Raw genomic sequence first — 12,603 nt, forward strand, 5'->3', positions numbered from 1 at the left:
CATGCAGGAAAGTGCCATTTGCTCTTTGGGTTAAACTACAAACTGAGCTAGGCAGGATGGTGGACTTACAAGTAATTACGAAAATAGATGAACGATCTGACTGGGTAAGCTCATGGTCCTGGTGGAAAAATACAATGGACAGTTGTGCATATGTTTGGATCCAAGGGACCTCAAGAAGGCAATCAAAAGAGCACTTCAAATAACCACTAGAGAGGAAATAATGGCTCAGTTTGGAAATGCACACTTTTTTTCTTTTCTTTTCTTTTTAGCAAACTAGATGCTTCTTCAACATTCTGGCAATTGAGGTTAAGAGAGGAAATTATGTACATTCAATAATCCATTTGGATGTTATAGATTTTGCATCTACCCCCAAAGTCTGTCATTAAGGGTGTAATCTTATGGAGATAGACATTCAATGAAAGAATAGCATGATCAATGACTGTGACAAGTCCTGAATGCTACTAGAGCTGCAAACCTGAAACTGAACAGGGAGAAATTTGTAGGGATGTACAGATTCCCCACTGTCCGTTCCGGTGGGGAATCTGCGGGGGGGGGAGGCGATCCGTCCCTCCCCCCAGAATCCTCGCGGACCAGCTCCGCTCCACAAGGATTCCGCAGAGCCGAGGGCTGCCCCGTTCTGCCGTCCGCATGCCCCAGATTTCCCCATTTTTCCGGCTCCCTGAACTTATGTAAACAATTCCGCAAGTACCACCGAAAAATACTTTTCGCACGCCCGCTGTCGGTCTCCGTAAGCCTATTTATTTTCATAAAAAGGGTAAAGCCCTTCGCAGGGATTCCCCACGTAACTTCCAGTCACCTGACCTCACCTCGCCAGACCTGTCCTGACCTCACCTCACCGGACCTGGCCTGACCTCACCTCACCTGACCTCATTGGACTCACTGGACCTGTCCGGACCGGACCTGTCCTGACCTGACTGGACCTCACCTCACATCCGCAGACTATAAAGAGAAAAGATGGAGGATTTCCATGGACTTTAAGACTCAGCCCCAGCGAAAGAAAGCCTCAGGTCATAGGGAAAATGCCTTGTAAAAAGGGTAAAGCCATCCGCGTTCTTCTTCCTCCATTTCTGATTTATGGATTTCTTTCCGTAATTATTTTCGTAAAATCCGCCATTCGGCGGACAAAAAAAGGGGTGTCCTTGTGAGTTCCAGTCCGGGTTGACCGGGCTGCCCCGTTCCGAGGAGGATTCCGCGGACCGGATGTCAGAATTCGATCCCATTTAAAATTCGGGCGGAATTCTCTGACATCCCTAGAAATTTGTTTTTGCTGTTACAGAACTGACATTTGTGGGAGTTTTTATTTCTGCTGAACGTGTGAAACCAGACATGAAGAAAGTAATGGCTATAAACATGATGCTATGTCCACACGCAAAGAAGGATGTTCAGTGATTTTGGGGGGTAGTGAATTATTAGGAAAATTATCCCTAACTTGTCCATAGCAGCAGCCCCTCTTCAGAGGCTTCTTGTACAGAAAAATTAATGGTGCTGGGATGCTTCCTGGAAAGTTTTAAAGCAACACTTAAAACAACAAACAGTGTTAAAGTTCTTCTCTCCAACCTGACCTATCAAGATTTTGGTGGATGCCTCACAATCTGGCTTGGGTGCTGTGCTCTTACAAAAACATGAAGATGGTTGGCAACCAGTAGCATATGCGTCCAAGTCCCTCACTGATGCTGAAACCAGATATGCACAGATTGAGAAAGAGTTACTGAATATATTGTTTGCTTTTGAAAGATTTACCCAATATAGTTATGGATGGACAGTGACTGTGGAAACAGATCGTAGGCCCCTCATAGTTTTGTTCAGCAAACCATTGAATGACTGTACACTACGGGTCGTATGAATGGTCAGTAAACTACAGAGATATGATTTGACTGTGACCTACATACCAGGCTAACTTTTGTTCACTGTGGATGCACTTTCAAGAGCTGTTCCCCCCACTACTGTAGCAGAAAAGACGTTGGAGACAGAAATGCAAGCTTATGTGGACATGCTTTTCCATCCCCATGTCAAATAGAGAACTGCAACAAATCAAAGAGGAAACGGATATCAACCCTTCACTGCAGGTCCTGAAATAACTGGTGGCTCGCGACTGGCCTGAGACTAAGAAAGTTGTGATCCAAATATCAGAGGCTACTGGAATTGTAGGGCATCATCACACAGAGCTTTTATCCTACAGTTGAGATTGCTCACTTAGGTAGGTTTGCTAATTTACGGAAGTTTCATGACATTGTCAACCTCCAAGGCACATTGAGAGGTATTTCCTGGTTTTTCCATCTCAAAAAGATCTGGAAATAATGAAGTATCTATTTAAGTCAGGATGTTGCGCTGTTAAAATGGCCACTAGATGGTGCTGTTTCATTGAGTTCTATGGAACCTTGAAAATTAAAAGCTTCCCTTCTCAGCAATCACATGGTTGCCACTGTAAACATGGGAAGGCTCCACAACAGGAGGACTGCGGGGGTTTTCTTTAATGTAAAGGCAGCCTTAGACATGAGCTCATGGTGATGGGTGGCCTGATCTTCAAGCAGAGCAAAGTGGTGATACCTAGAAGCCTCCTTAAGGAAATGCTGCAGAAAATCCACGAGGATCATCTAGGTGTTGAGAAATATAAAAAAAAAGCAAGCACAGGAGGTGATTTATTGGCCTAGAATTAATCAAGATATAACAGCTATGGTAGAAGGTTGTTTCACTTGTTTAAAATACAAGTCATGTCAACAACCAGAGCCATTAAACCTACATACCTTGCAGACAAACTGGAGAGAGTTCAGAGGAGGGCAACGAAGATGATCAGGGGACTGGAAACAAAGCCCTATGAGGAGAGACTGAAAGAACTAGACATGTTTAGCCTTGAGAAGAGAAGACTGAGGGGAGATATGATAGCACTGTTCAAGTACTTGAGAGGTTGTCCCAGAGAGGAAGGCCAGCATCTCTTCTCAGTCATCCCAGAGTGTAGGACACAGAATAATGGACTCAAGTTACAGGAAGCCAGATTCCAGCTGAACATCAGGAAAAACTTCCTGACTGTCAGAGCAATACAACAATGGAACCAATTACCTAGGGAGGTGGTGGGCTCTCCCACACTGGAGGCATTCAAGATGAGGCTGGACAGCCACCTGTCAGGGATGCTCTGACTTGGATTCCTGCACTGAGCAGGGGGTTGGACTTGATGGTCTTATAGGCCCTTTTCAACCCTGCTATTCTGTGATTCTATCCTGTCCCCAAAGGGGCTACCAGGAGGCATGAACTGACTTATTCACATGGCATTCCAAGGATTGCTTAATAGTCACCAACTATTATTCTCTCTATCGAGAAATATGCACATTGCAAAGTACCAGCAGTAAATCAGTGATCACCAGCCTGAAAGGGATCTTTGCCAGCATGGTATTCCAGAAGAAGTCTTCAGTGACAATGCCCCACAGTTCTCATGTGCTGAATGCATTGAGCAGGGTATTGGACTCAATGATCTTATAGGCCTCTTCCAACGCTACTATTCTATGATTCCATGAATTCAGATAGTTTGCCAAAGACTGGGATTTTCAGCACACTACATCTAGCCCTCACTACCCTCAGTCAAATGTACCTGTAAAAAGGTCTGTCCATTCCATCAAATTCTGATGAAGAAAGTCGTTGATGGTGGTGGTGATTTGTACCACTCCCTGTTAATTTACAGGAGCACTCCATTGGTTGGTCTCCTGCTCAGCTCTTAATGAGAAGGCGCGTTAGAGCTAATTTTCCTATAACTAATGATTCATTGCAATCTAACACCAATAACAGTCCCAGAGGATGAAGGAAATTCAGAAGCTAAAACAAAAATAGTATTTTGATAAGATAGCCGGTGCCAGAACTTAAACCAGGAGTCAAGGTTTGCCTGATAAATTATTCCACTAGTACGTGGGACCAAAAGGGTATCGTTGCAGAACAGCCATATCCAAAGCCTTATATAATACAAATGGACGATAGAAACTTCTTGCACTGTAACTGCCGTGACCTAAGCACCATCCCAGGATGTTGCTCAGATGCATCAGGAGGTCCTAATCCCAGCTGCAATCAATCAACAAATAACTTCTCCTGTCAAGGGGAACCTGATCATCAACAGCAGGACCCACGAGATACCCATGATGATACCCATGATGAACAAACACTGAGGCGTCCTTAAAGGAAGTTAAAACCTCCAGAATGACTTACAGAACTATGTAACATGACAGTGAAATTAACCAGCGAAGGAACTTTTTTTCCAGGGATAACACAGCTTATACAGTAATTTCAATTTGTATGTATTATAGTAATTCTTTGATTTTATTTTATTGTTGTTCAGTCATTCAGTCGTGTCCAACTCTTCGTGACCCCATGGACCATAGCACGCCAGGCCTTCCTGTCCTGCGCTTTCTCCTGGAGCGTGCTCAAGTCCATATTCATTGCATCAGTGATGCTATCTAGCCATCTCATCCTCTGCCATCCCCTTCTCCTTTTGCCTTCAGTCTTTCCCAGCATCAGGGTCTTTTCCAAAGAGTTTTCTCTTCGCATTAGGTGGCCAAAATCAGCTTCAGTATCTGTCCTTCCAATGAGCAGTCAGGGTTGATTTCCTTTAGGATGGACTGATTTGACCTCCTTGCAGTCCGGGGGACTCGTAAGAGTCTTCTCCAGCACCACAGTTTGAAAGCATCAATTCTTCGGCACTCAGCCTTCCTTATAGTCCAGCTCTCACAGCCATACGTTTCCTACTATGGGAAAACCATAGCTTTGATTAGATGGACCTTTGTCGGCAAGGTGATGTCTCTGCTTCTTACTATGCTGTCTAGGTTTGCCATAGCTTTCCTCCCAAGGAGCAAGCGTATTTTAATTTCATGGCTACAGTCACCATCTTTATTTTATTATCATTTAATAATTTGGGGGAAGATGCAATGATAGAGTTTATACTTTATTGACACTCCCTTAGTATTAGGGAGTTGGTAATTTGAGGACTTCCCCTAAAGCCACATGGCCTGGGTGGTTCCAGAGGCCTGTAGGTTGTGATACAAGAGATTCGTAGATGCTCCTTAAAATAAAGTTATATTTTTAAGTTATTTCTCATTCCCTTAGTCTGTTTTGGACCCAGAAACATCACAGTGGGTATTTGTCCCTGGGAGCATTTACACCCATCTTAAATTCCAGTTCATTTCTGAGTACAATTTAGAAGTGCTGGTTACCTTTAAAACCCTGAATGGCTCGGGTCTAGGATATTGAAAGGGCTGCCTCCTCCATGGCAGCCTGCCCGTTCCTTAAGATCTGTTGAGGGCTCTCCTCTGCATCCTGATGACTAGCTAGGGCCTCTCCTAAATTCTGGTACATCCCGCCTTGGGAAATCCATCCCCCCCCCGCCCCCTTTTCTGGCCTTCTGCGGCCTAGTTAAAAAGTTTCATTCTGGCAGGTTTTTCACCAGCCTGGCCAAAAAGGTTTTGTGCTGACCCCTTGCTTTTAAGCTGCTTTTCTCTGCTGTACCTGTCTCGAATGTAGTTAGTGTTTTCATTCTATTGCTGAAATGGTGTGATTTGTTTTGTAGTTTTAAACTCTTTGTGCATCACCCTGAGCACCTTAACTATGGCATAATGGTAGACTATAAATCAGCTTGATTCAAATAAATAAGGGAAGTTGCTGTAGTCCGGACAAAGAAGATAGGTCACGGAGGGAACATATCACTCCAGCCCTGGCACAGCTGCTCGGGCTCCCTGTTAGCTTTTGGACCTAGGTCAAAGCGCTGTACATGACCTTTGCAGCATAATCCTGTGGATGTGTGCTCGGAAGTAAGCCCTGTTGAGTCCAGTGGGAATTACTCCTACATAAGTGTGTATAGGGCAGCAGCCTGGGACCTGTGCAACTCAACACATGCCGCTTGAGAGATGTTGGCCGCAGCTACAGCTTTCTTTTTTCCTCTGGAGTCCACCGTTGCCACCAGCTGCTCTTGCTCTTTCTCCTCCCTCACATCATTGCTTCCACTCGCTTGCCAGTAGGCCAGTAGGCCAGTCGGCCAGTCGGCAGCGGCATCCATTGCTCCTCCGTCTCACCACCCCCGCTGTCTAGGCCAGAACGAGGGGCAGGTGAACAAGCAGGTTGCCATGGCGAAGAGGAAGCGCAGGTCTCAGGGGCTCTTGTCAGTGGGCCTCTGCTGGGCCCCTTGGCAGGTTCCCAGCCATGCCCACCTTTGACGCCGGCCCTGCAAGCTGGCGAAGCTCCTCTTGGCCGGCAGAGAAGCACCCACCTGGTCCTAACCCCTGCAGCCAGCTGCTCTGGATTTAGCCAGACTACTCCAGTCAGTAGAACTGACGGTATAGAACTGCCCTGTCTTTCTCACATCTTTATATTTTAACATAATGTTCAAACGCTGGATGCTTCCCATGTGTCTTGTGTGTGTGTGTACATATATATATATTTTAAAAAGAAGTGCAGCATCAGTGCTTGCAGTCCAGCACAGTGATACCTTTTAAGTGCACAGGTTTTCCTGCTTTTCCCCCATCATCCAACGTATTTATTTCATGGGGAGACCAGCTGCAGGGTACTCATGGAAATATGTTTCTGACAATGCATAATTACTCAGTAATGGATTAGTTAATTGATTTCCACGACCTTCCATGACCTTCCTCTTTCTTTTACAGTTAGGGATGCAAAAGAAGAAGCACATGCCGTACAATTATCAGCACATATATTTTTCCATCTGTGAGTATATCTGATTTTCTCACACATCCCTTTGACCAATGACATATTGGGCAGTATCCAATAGTGTGATTCTGCAAACCCACATAGCGTCAGCGAAGCTGCTCCGAATATTTCCATTGTGCAAGCGATTGCCCATTATGGTTGCGCAATGGGTTGCGCAAGCAGCTACGCATAACGCGTAACCACTTGCACAAGTGCGCTTGTGCAAATGTCACTTCGGCTGGATCCCCCTCTTGCACATAGTTTAAAACCTGGTTTCTGCTCGTGCAACATCGTTTGTGCTAACAGAATGGCACTGTTGAATGCTACCCACTGTTTATTTGCCAAATAACCTTCTCATGTCTCCCCCGCGCTCACCCTCATCAAAAAGCCCTGTGTCATTCTTGGCCTTTGTCTTATCCGTCTCGCTTATATTGTGGCCCTTTTGGAGAATTATGTCCTATACGACGCCTGGCACATAGTGATGAGCAGCTTATTTATGAAACACTTGTATTAATGGTAGAAAAGCAAGTGGCGGCAGCAGCAAATGATCAGACGATTTCAGAGCATGAAGAAAATCCTTTCTCAGGACAATTCCAACAACCAGTTCAGCCAGTGCTTAAAGGCAGAAAGAGCTGTGCCGGTGCCAGACCTGTATCTTCAGAGCTGGGTAGGCCGAAACACGGCAGAGCAGAGGTGAGGGTCCATTTCACGCAGATGTGGGGCAAGCAGGGTAAGGGGCTGGGCTTTCCCCCTCCAGCTCCTCCACCATTTATTTTCTATAGCTGAAGCCCAAGGCCCTAAAGAAGCCTGACCAGGAGATAATAGGTTGGGGGAGAGATTGTGGCAGTGGGAGAGGAGCATCTCCACCACTAGCTGCCGCTTCTACCACTTGAAATTGCCGCATCTGTCTTGCTTAGCAGCTGTGCAGAGATGACCCCGCAGTTCAGGATCCGTTCTGCTGCCATCATGTCTCATTCTGCCTCACTGCACAAAGTTCATGTCTGGCCATGACAAAGCGTTGTATGCGTTAGACTGCAAGGCACTCCAGGTGTTTTGGGCTACAACTCCCATCAGCCCAAGCCGGCATAGCCAAACGTCAGGGGATACGGAAGCTGTAGCCCAAAAGGTCTGGTTTTGGACTACAGCTTGGAGATTTCAAAGATGCCAAAGCCTCTGCTCTACCTGTCCAAGGCTGCAGTCCTGTGCATACTTAGTTTGGATCTACACTTGCAGTAGAATGAGACAGGAATCAGCTAGAGCGCAAGCAGTTACACAACCCGTTGCACAATGGGTTGTACAAGTATAATGCATGCCCACCCCTGTTCTACCACCTAGCAGACAAGGGTGACACCACCGCACTCTGTGCAGTTACAACTGTATTGGCACAAGTATGTTAGGACAGCAGTGTAAGAGGTCAAATGGTTTGAGGAGAAAAGCAGGTAACAGAAAATTCCCTGTTGCTTGTCGCTTGTGATCACCGTTGTGTTTAAGTGAATGGATGTGCTCTTCTTGTCTCCTTCTACAGTGTTGCCTCCAATTATAACACCTATCTTTCAGGCTTACTCGTTGTATTTCATCTTCAAACGCAAACTATGGAGGGTGAGTGTGCCTAGAATTACCATAACACTTTCCAGCTTTAAGATGCTGAGTTGTTGCTGTTTTCCAATGAGGGGTTTTCTAGTGTTAGAATTTTGCCCATCCAAGGTGATAGGACAAATGATGGCCCACGTTCGGGAGCATGCGTTTTCTGTCACAGTGGCACAGGCCAGCTCGGTGCAGCGAGGGTGGGAATGGCGAGAGATGGAATCCCATGGGATTTTGAATAGCAGAGTGATTTATGCCGCCATCTGTGCAAACAAGCGATGCAAGATGAAATAGAGGAAACAGCATATGAAGACTAAGGGCTTATCCCTGGAAAGTTATTTTCTTTCTTTCTTTCTTTCTTTCTTTCTTTCTTTCTTTCTTTCTTTCTTTCATTTCTATACCGCCCAATAGCCGAAGCTCTCTGGGCGGTTCACAAAAATTAAATCCAAGCAATACACAATAAAACAATTTAAAATATACAGAACATTAAAACCACAATATAACAATACAATCACAATAAAACCTAGCAGCAGTGCAGGAGTTTAAAATATAGATTTAAAACAGCAAAGATAAAAATTTAGAAAGCTAAAATGTTATGCTACAACTGCATTTTTTTCCTTTGTAGGGTCCTCTTTCAAGGCTATCATGATTTCTACATCCAGTCCTCATACTACAGGGTACACATACAGATGATGCCCGCACAATTTGTGACCTTCCAAGCTGAACACAGCCTGTCCGCCTTGCTTTGCAGTCTGCCAGCTGCTTGACAACCACTGTGTTTTTGCAGTTCAGGCACAAACAGGAGCTGGATCAAGCCACTGGCTGGCTAGCAGCTATGGCTGGGGGGTTGCATTCAGCTTGGTGGGTCAAACATTCTGAAGTCTAATCCAGGTGAGAGCCAGTGTGGAGTGCTGGATTGGGACTCTGGAGCCCCAGGCTCTAGTGCCCACTTGACCAGGAAGCTCGCTGGGTGACTTTGGGTCAGTCACTGACTCGCAGCCTAACCTGCCTCACAAGGTTGTTGTGAGGGTAACATGGAGAAGAACAGGATCATGTACTCCACCTTGGGTTCCTTACAAAGAGCGGGAAAGGTGAGATATAAATGTAAGAAACAAACCAGTAGGCGATGCCCTTGCAGTAGAGTTTTGTCCGTGCCACCAGCTGGGCAGGTGAAATTGACAGTGGTCTGTGGCTTTAATGTTAGGAGGGGATGTGTGCTGTGGCATGTCGGAAAGGGGAAGCACACGTTCTCTGAAGTATATTTTAAAGAAAAGGGGAAAAGGTCTGTAAATGGAGGGTACGGTGATGCAGAGCAAAGGGGTAGCTTTGCTGGTGCTTGCTATTTATTAATGAATTTGCATTTGTCTAAAGTGCTAGATCAGCCTTCCGCAACCTCCAAATGTGTTGAATTACACTGGCCATCCTTCCCAACCAGCATGACTGGCAGGGGCATGCTGGGAGTTGTAGTCCAACACATCTGGAGGGCACCATGGGGGGAAAACAGTGCTAGGTCAGCACTTCTGCCACTTTCCAGATTCTGCAGGGAAGTGCTCAGCCTCAAAAGATATTAAAATCTTAAGGGAAAAACCAAAGCTCTTTAACAGAACAACAAAAATACTTGCCATGGGAGTGGAGCTGTTGCTAGTAATGTCTTTGCTGACGTCACCGGAAATCACATGACCTCTACCCAGTCCTCTGGCACTCAGCCATAGGCCATGCCAGGGATGCTGAAGAAATTCGAGACGGACTAAAATGAGCTGCTTAGAAATGAGGATTTCTAAGATTCTGACCTGCGGAATCGACTGCGGAGTGCCCCCCTCAGGCCACTTGGAGTCCATGGACTGCCGGATGATTTTTTTACTTTCCCAAAATGTATGCATATAAATTTGTAAGAAAATACGTAGGTTTCTGCTGAGGAAACGTTGAATGGAATGGGGGACAATACGCTAAATGTGATGTACTAAGGTAAATTATGTAAATAATTATGTAAATACTTACGTAATTATTTATGTATCTTTCAGCGTAACGAAAAAAAATGTCCGCATCTGCCTGTGAGCAGACGATGCAATGAAGGGCACCTGACAATCCGCAAAACACAGAGCAGATTTTACACCGTCCGTACATCCCTAGTCCATGCAGCACTGATCTCACTGGAAGTGCGAGCTGAGGGGAAGGGGGCAGGCAGGGAGTTACACTTTCCCACACAATGAAATATTTTGGCTTGTTGCTGGGAGAAGTATAAAATTTCTCAGCAATGTAAGTGCTCCTCTGAGGAAAGATGTCTGGAACAGATCCCCCTCAAAGACTGGGGCAATGTGCATTTGTGTTTTAAAGTGATGAGCTGGAAAAGCCCTGAAAGGCAGTTTAGATGATGCAGTTTTCTAGGTGCATTTTCAGGTCCACATTGGCAGACGAATGTGCATTTTTACAAAACCTTTGTATTTGCAACACAATGATAACAACAAACTTTTTTTAAAAAGCCCCCCCACCGCCCCAAGCCGAACACCTTCATATCAAAAAACATATCAATATACAGTCATCACTTGACTATAGGGAAGAGGGGGAGGGGAGAAAAAGAAAAAAGAAAACACAAGGAGGGGGAGAAAAAAATTAACGTTTCCATTTCAAATATATACGTTAATATAAGTAGTCCGTATATCTAAATAAGCATCCATACGACTTTGATGGTTGTAGGAAATGTGCTCAAGCATAGCAAGAGCAGTAAGATCTTCAGTGCATTGAGTGGTAGGTGGTGGGTATTGTTCCTTCTGAGCTTGAAGTAGAAGTCTCTGTGCAACTGTAACGGCTCCCAGTATCCACTTTTGCTGTCCATCTGTTAATCCCCACTTCGCAGGGATGTCGTTTAAAAGTGTGTGTACATCCTCTATTATTACAGATTTTTCCAGGACAAAAATTATACAACTAATGACTTCCAGCCAAAAAGAAGCCACTACAGGACATGCCCACATCATACGCTTCAGTGAGGCATTGTCTGCATTACATCGCCAGCATCGAGCAGAGCTGGCCAGCGTCTTCTTTACAAGCCTCTCTGGTGTCCAGTATACATGAAACATTGGTTTTTGTTGAATCAATCTCAATTTGAAATCTACAGAAATAGCACGTATGGAAGCTAAGGCAACTTTCCATTGATTAAACTGCAAAGAGCATCCCAGTTCCTTATTCCTAATTTGCACGTGGCCAAACAGCCCTTCTCCACAAGCACATATCACTGGCAATTTTATGATGCTCAAGGTGGCGGTTTTGCACACAGGTCCTCACAGGGTGACGAACTATAGGAACCCCTAGATCAGCCTTCCCCATCTTGGCGCCCTCCGGATGTGTTGGACTACAACTCCCATAATCCTCAGCCAGCATTGCCCCTGTCCAAGTTGGCTGGGCATGGTGGGAGTTGAAGTCCAACACATCTGAAGGGTGCCAGATAGGGAAAGAGTGCTCTAGGTCGAGAACTGCTCTGAGGAATGGTCATCATGCACAAAGTGGCTCGATCGTTTCTGTGACCCGCTGAAAACAAAATGGGTCTGCTCAGATAGCATGAACAGGGCCTCCGCATAGATAAGGGGCTGCGTGGAACCTCTTGTGCTTCAGGGTTGGTTCTTTAACTCTGAGCTGGGCTCATGGGAAGAAATCTCCCCCTTGGAAGTGGGTAGGTAGGAGTCATGGACCAGTGGAGGCTGGTCACCCCAATGTCAGGGGGCAACGACTCCGCTCTGGGTTTCAGTCAGAACCAGTCAGAACTCTGAAGGAGCTATGCAAGGTGTGAACCCTGTCCCCAAACTAGGTTCAGCACCTCGGATAGCTCCGTTAGAGTTCTGATTGGAGCCCAGAGCAGATTCGCTGCTCCGCAACATCGGAGCAACCAGCCTCCGCTGTTATGGGCCACAATGCTGTGCCAAGGTTGGACTTGCTGGGAATACAGACAATGTGCCCTTCCCTGCAGATGGGCCAGTGCAGAGGCTGGTTGGTTTTCAAGAGTACAGAGTACCCCCACCTACTCTGTACGTGACAAGATATGTGGGCATTGTGTTCACCCTCCTTGGAAATATGTGTTTACCTGCGTCAAGGGGAGGTGATACTATAACGGATCCTTTCCTTTCGTTCTCTTTTCTAGGAAGTCGCATGGACCATGGCATACTTTGTCCGATTCTTTCTTGCCTTTGTGCCAATTCTGGGAGTGAGGGGCGTCTTCGGATACCTTCTTCTGCTCAAGTAGTGTGCATTGGATTTCCTTGCTCTCTTTGTCTGGTCTCACCACATGCCTGGTCCCCAAATTACCCATTTCTCACCTGCAGAGGTTAGTTTTGG

General features: G+C 45.8%; 1 protein-coding gene across 5 annotated transcripts in view; it reads left to right on the forward strand.

Annotated features, from left to right (window-relative positions):
• LOC146357931 (acyl-CoA (8-3)-desaturase-like) overlaps positions 1-12,603 on the forward strand; it is a 39,633-nt gene that overhangs the window by 11,828 nt on the left and 15,202 nt on the right. For 3 of the 5 annotated variants that reach the window (XM_084854401.1, XM_084855016.1, XM_084856111.1), the window contains exons 6-8: positions 6,654-6,714; positions 8,222-8,295; positions 12,410-12,507. In XM_084854401.1, the coding sequence (XP_084710527.1) occupies positions 6,654-6,714; positions 8,222-8,295; positions 12,410-12,507 (233 nt within the window). The remainder of the gene's footprint in view (positions 1-6,653; positions 6,715-8,221; positions 8,296-12,409; positions 12,508-12,603) is intronic. The other 2 variants (XM_084855278.1, XM_084857006.1) reach the window with 1 other exon arrangement.

This window comes from Heloderma suspectum, chromosome 1 (assembly GCF_057233095.1).
Source record: "Heloderma suspectum isolate Gila_16-S chromosome 1, 16-S_ref, whole genome shotgun sequence".
Classification (NCBI taxonomy): Eukaryota; Metazoa; Chordata; class Lepidosauria; order Squamata; family Helodermatidae; genus Heloderma; species Heloderma suspectum.